A 6007-nucleotide genomic window follows, 5' to 3' on the forward strand; every position below is an offset into this window, starting at 1 on the left:
AGCTTCTTGTTTGGTTAAGTTTAACTTTCTATTGAAACGTGGCCGAGCGCCGATAGGTGTCATTCGAACTTGGTCGAATTTTAACCTCTTTAAATTGCGGTTGAGGGTCGGTACGTGCTATTTGAACTTGGTCGAATTTTGACTTTTATTAGGGTGCAACTAAGGGGCGATAGGTGTCATTCAAACTTGGTCAATTTTTAAACTCTTTAAATCGCAGCCGAGGTCCGGTAGGTGTTATTCGAACTTGGTCAAATTCTAATCTTCATTAGGGTGCGGTCGAGGGCCGATAGGTATTATTCGAGTTGGGTCGACCTTAACCTTTTATTAATGTGCGACTGAAGGTTGATTGGTGATGTTCGAGTCTGGTCGAACTTAACCTTTTATAAATCGCGGCCGAGGGCAGATTGGTGTTGTTCGAGTGGGATCGAACTTAACCTTTTATTAATCACGGCCAAGGGCCGATAGATGTTATTCGAGCTGGGTCGAACTTAACCTTTTGGTAATCGCGATCGAGGGACGATAGGTGTTGTTTGAGCGGGTCAAACTTAACCTTTTGTTTATCTCGGCCGAGGGCTGATAGGTATTTTTCGAGCTGGGTCGAACTTAACCTTTTGTTAATCGCGACTGAGGGACGATATGTGTTTTTGGTAAACATATGTTTCTTATTATTTTGAGGTTGTTGCTCTGATTACATGATTGGATAAAGTTATAAATTTTGGGCATTGGCTGACATTCTAGTCCCAGTCTATCTAGTCCCTTCATTGCTTGACTTAGAGAGTATTGAAGAGTCGGGCAACAAAAGAGAAAAAAAATAGTCCCTCCCTCACATACATTGACTCGAAGTGTCCCTTTTGTCGCCTCGTTAAAAACCTCCTTGAGAAAACCCTATGGGACAAAACTCAAATGAGGGGAAAAAGAGTATGACTTGGGGAAACTTCTTCCTTTTAGAAGTTGAAGTATTTTAGGTGGCTGATGTTCCAATTTTCGATAATTGTTTTCCCTCCATTATCTCTAATTGGAACGAACCCTTGTTTGCTTTGGCTGTAATTTTTGTACTGGCTGTCCCAATGTGTTCCTAGGTTGCCTTCCCGTGGGTCTTTGCTCGCTTGAGTTTTGGCTTTGAGTACGTAGTTCACGACTTTGAGTGGTCGGGCATTTGCTTTCTTGTTGTAATAAAGTTCTGCTTGCTGCTTTTGGGCGATCATCCTTATGTATGTCATATCTCTTAGTTCGTTGATTTCATCGAGTTTCTGCCTTTCGCTCTCATCATTACTAGTACCGCTTTCATGGGAGTACCTTAGGCTGGATTCTCCGACTTCGACTGGTATGACTGCTTCTGGTCCCATAGACCAAAGAGTGAGGTGTCTCTCTTGTGCTCGTCTTCAAGGTAATTATATACGCCCATAATACTTTCGAGAGTATCTTCGGCCACAATCCCTTGGCGTCTTAAGCTTTTTCTTCATGATGTTTAATATGGACTTGTTGGAGGATTCTACCTGTCCGTTACCCGCCGGGTGATACGAGGTTGAAAGTATCCTTTTAATATACTATTTCTCAAAGAATTCAACGACTTTCTTTCCCGTGAACTGGGTCCGTTATCGCAGCTGATCTCCTTGGGTAGGCGAATTGGCAGATGATGTTTCTCCATATAAAGGTGATTACCTCTTGTTTGCGTATTTCGGCGAACACTCCTGCTTCTACCCATTTAGAAAAATAGTCAGTTAAAATCAAAAGGAATCGTACATTACCTCGCCTTGCTGGGAGGGAGCCTACGATGTTTATTCCCCACTTGATGAACGGCCACAGAGAGGTGACTGAGTGGAGATGTTTGCCTGCTTGGTGAATTATTGGGAAGTATTTCTGACATTGTTCGCATTTCTTCACAAATTCTGAGGTGTCTTTTTTCATGGTGGGCCAGTAATATCCTGCCCGTATGACACCTAACGATTGCTGGATCGACGGAATGAGCGTCACAATGGCCTTCATGGACTTCTTCGAGGATGCGCTGGGTTTGGTTTGGACCCAAACATTTTGCCAGAGGGCCGCCGTATGTCCCTTTGTATAAGTCGCTATGGAGGAGGTTGTATCTAGCTACCTGTATATCCACAAGAATATTCTTTTTAGTGTCCTATCTTGGAACTAAGTGTTATAACTCTGTCAAGGATGTTCGACATCGACCCTGATCTCTGACGAATCCTCGACCTTGATCCTTGCTGGCTCTTCGACCACAACCTTCATTGTTTCTAGACCCACTTCGACCTTGGGCAGGCCTTCATTGGGGTCGTATTAGTGACATATGGCAACATGTGAATGCCTCCTAAATGATAACACAACTTAGTCATTTTAGAAATAATTTTTGGCCCATACACCCCCAAGGAAGACTCCTTCTAGCTGTTTATTGTATTTTAAAACCCGTGATCAGCGCACCAAAAAAAAAAGAGATACGCACAAACCATATACAGATAAGGTCAAAAAGTAATTGAACTAAACAACCTCAGTCGATGTTTAAGCAATTAGTTGAGTTGCTTAAACAATTTGGTAGTTATTTAAACAAAACGAATTTCTTAAATAACTGATTGAGTTGCTTAAGCAAATGTGCGGATTAGATGAGCAACGTGGGTAGGGTGAGTAGAGGTAAGCGTGTGCATCGATTATTATCAATTAACACCCTAGTATTAAGGGATACTCATTTATCATTAATTTATATATAATTAATAAATTTGTACACCAAATATAAATAGTAATTGATAACTTCTCTGATATGAGTAAATATGTTTATATTAGCATAGCTATGTAAAAAAATCTCCTTTTTTAGTTTAAGAAATGGATTTTTGGCCGAGTGCGACACTAAAAGTTAGCTCAAGATTATCCAAAATTATATACGGAGAAAATAATTGGGTCTCTTAAATAATGTGAACAGTTAACAATTTCCAGAAAAAAGTAATCAAAAGTAAAAATTTACATATATTCTTCATGCTGCCGGTACGTCGTGTGTGTTTTTGTTTTCCTCTAGAAAAGTATTGCGTTATTAAGCATGTCTCATGTCACAAATAAAACGGCCACACAGAAGCCAACCTACCTTCTTTCCCCAGCTCCCTCCTCCCCCCTAACCCCCCCCCCTACCCCGAAAAAAAAAACTCACCTCTCCACTTGCCAAAAAAAATGGCGTGTTCACACCGCGTATAGCGAAGGAAAGAAGGAATATGCTTGCCCCTAGATGATCTTGTTTTTATTATTGGACTTCACAGTTCTGACCTGTCTTCTATTTATATACCCTAAGACATCTACTATTACTTGATGTTTTTTTTTTTCTTTTCTTTTTTCTGGGTCCAAGGTCCCTCACGTTTTGTACACATATTATCCACCATTGATATGCCTCCACGTGTCCTACCTTCCTCGGTAGCCTAACCCTCGAATGCTTTCGAATCTTCTGGGCTAAGGAAAATCCCTCCCCTTGCCTAATCCGCTTAATGTTCTTGGTTTATATAATTACTCATATACCCTCTTTAGATACTGACATCAACAGAACCAACTCAACCAAGCCTAATGTGTACATATTTCAACATAAAAACTCCAAGGTCATTAATGGAACTTCGAAATCAATAATGAAATATCACTAGTAAATGTGAAGAACGATTCTTGTTACGATGCTATAAATACTCCCTCCAGTACCTACTTTTATACGCAAAGTTGCTATTAGGCATTTTTATACAGTTTCTTATCTAAATCCACTGTACTTTTGGAAAATGGGATCACGATTCGAGGTGGAAGTGAAGATCTCATCGGCTAAGGATTTGAAGAACGTGAATTGGCGTTACGGCCGTCTCAAACCCTATGCTGTTGTTTGGGTTGACCCTAAAGCCAAATGCTCCACAAAAGTCGACGAAAATGGTGACATGTCTCCTTACTGGGACGAAAAGCTTGTGATTCCTTTGTATTCTCCGATTGAGGAATCCACCTTGTACATCGATGTCGTTCACGCTAACGCCGAGAAGGATACCAAGCCTCTCATCGGCTCCGCCAAGCTTCACCTCCGTGACGTCGTCGATACCGTCGGCATCGGGAACTCTTGTGAGCGTTCACTCGATTTGAAGCGTCCTTCTGGTCGCCCTCAAGGGAAGGTGAAAGTTGAGGTCAGCGTTCGTGATCCGCGCTATCGTGCGCCGGATCCGTATTATGCTCCTCCTTACGGTGTTCCACCACCTGGATCACGGGATTACCCGGCTGCACCGCCGCAACCTTACGGCGGATCGTACGGTGCTCCTGCTCCCTACGCTGCGCCGCCGTCGGGTTATCCGTACAGTGCCGCTCCTGCTCCGGCGCCTTATGGTCAACAACAACCGAATTACGGTGCTCCCCCTGCGCCGTACTCTCAGGGAGGTAGTTACGGGCAGCCGGGTTACTCGCAGGCTAGTTATGGGCAGCAGCAGGGGAATTATGGGCAGGGAAGCTACGGGCAGCAAGCAGGGTATAAGTACGAGGAGAAGAAGAAGGGCAAGTTTGGAGGAATGGGGTTGGGAGCAGGATTGGCTGTGGGTGCGGTTGCAGGGGCATTGGGTGGACTCGCGATTTCGGAGGGTATTGATCACATAGAGGATAACATCGCAGATAAGGCTGCTGAGAAGGTTGAGGATGATCTCGCCGATGATGATTATGATGGTGATGATTTCTAGGAAAATTACCTACCATCTTTGATCTAGTTGACTTTGATTTGCATTTCTGAAAGATAAAAATTGGGTTCTTTAACCTTGAAAGCAAACGCTTGTAGACTTTATGCTTATAATTATTGTTAGATGTAATATGTTTTGTAGTGTCGAACACATAACATGTAATGTATGCAAGTTGTTGCTATCAATTTCGATGTTTACGTCCAAACTTCCATTAGGCAGATTTGCGATCTTAATTGCTAGACGTAAGCAATTAATACATTTATTAGGTAATTCTGGTGAAGATGAAGGAACCAAAACCATGCCATATGCGTATTTCAATTTATTTGATCCATTGACTCGCCTGGCTTTTATCTCATGTTTTTATGTGCACATTTTGATTTCTCATTCCTCCACATCCATGTAGGGTTCCATAAGGCTCTAGATTGCGCGATCTCAATTGCTCAATGTAAACTATTTGTACATGTATTCGGTAATTCTGCTGAAGATGAAGGAAAAAGCGATGTGGTTTTGTATTCAAAGCATGTTTGATCCATCCACTCGCATCTTAATCTTATGTTTTTATGTGCACAATTTGAATTCACAAGACATGTGTATTCACTAACCTCCCTAAATATCACTTGTGGGAATACACATTGTTATTGGTGTTGCTATACTACTATGGAAAAGTTAAGTTCAGTAATGTTAGTACCACTCATCCAAAAATACCTTCCAAGAGAACACTCTTTAGCACTAACCATTGTAATGCTTGGGTTCATCGCAAATTAAATTCAGATTTTCGTTATAAGCCACACCCAAAATCTCTAACCTTTCCTCTAAACTCTAGACAATTCAGGGTGTACACAACCAGCAACTTGGAATTTTCTTCCTCAAACACAAGATAACGTCAATATATACTTCTTTGCTTTCCCGATGAGTAACGCCAAAGACTTAGACTTGAACGTAGTGCAATTTGTTGGGTTTTATGTATTTAAGTATATTAAATACTTAAAAGAGGGTGAATGGGAAATCGAAAGAAATGAAATTTTTGAGTGAAATTTTAAGTTTTTTCCCTTGGCAAATGGACATTGTCCCATATTGGAAGAGGAAGAGATTTTTTATGGGTATATAAGCAATTGCTCTTCTTCTAGCTCTTATAGAGTTGAGAAGAAGGCAAGCCTCGCGCCGTCGTCGTCGCTCGACTTCGGCTTCGGTCAATTGATTGATTAATTTTTTGGACCAAATTTATTTGTTAATAGTAAAATATTTACAGAAATGTTATTAAATATTTGTTTTAATAACAGAAGATTAATATTAAAATAAATATTAATATTAAATCCAATCGGATTTGGATTTGGTCA

The 6007-nt window shown here is 41.1% G+C and overlaps 1 protein-coding gene across 1 annotated transcript; it reads left to right on the forward strand.

Annotated features, from left to right (window-relative positions):
- The first annotated feature begins 3317 nt into the window (after positions 1-3317).
- Positions 3318-4875, forward strand: LOC104246628 (WW domain-containing protein C11B10.08). The gene has a single exon (XM_009802490.2). It carries the CDS (start codon positions 3747-3749, stop codon positions 4671-4673), a length of 927 nt encoding a protein of 308 aa, XP_009800792.1. The 5' UTR covers positions 3318-3746; the 3' UTR covers positions 4674-4875.
- Positions 4876-6007: the final 1132 nt, after the last annotated feature.

This window comes from Nicotiana sylvestris, chromosome 3, assembly GCF_000393655.2.
Source record: "Nicotiana sylvestris chromosome 3, ASM39365v2, whole genome shotgun sequence".
NCBI lineage: Eukaryota > Viridiplantae > Streptophyta > Magnoliopsida > Solanales > Solanaceae > Nicotiana > Nicotiana sylvestris.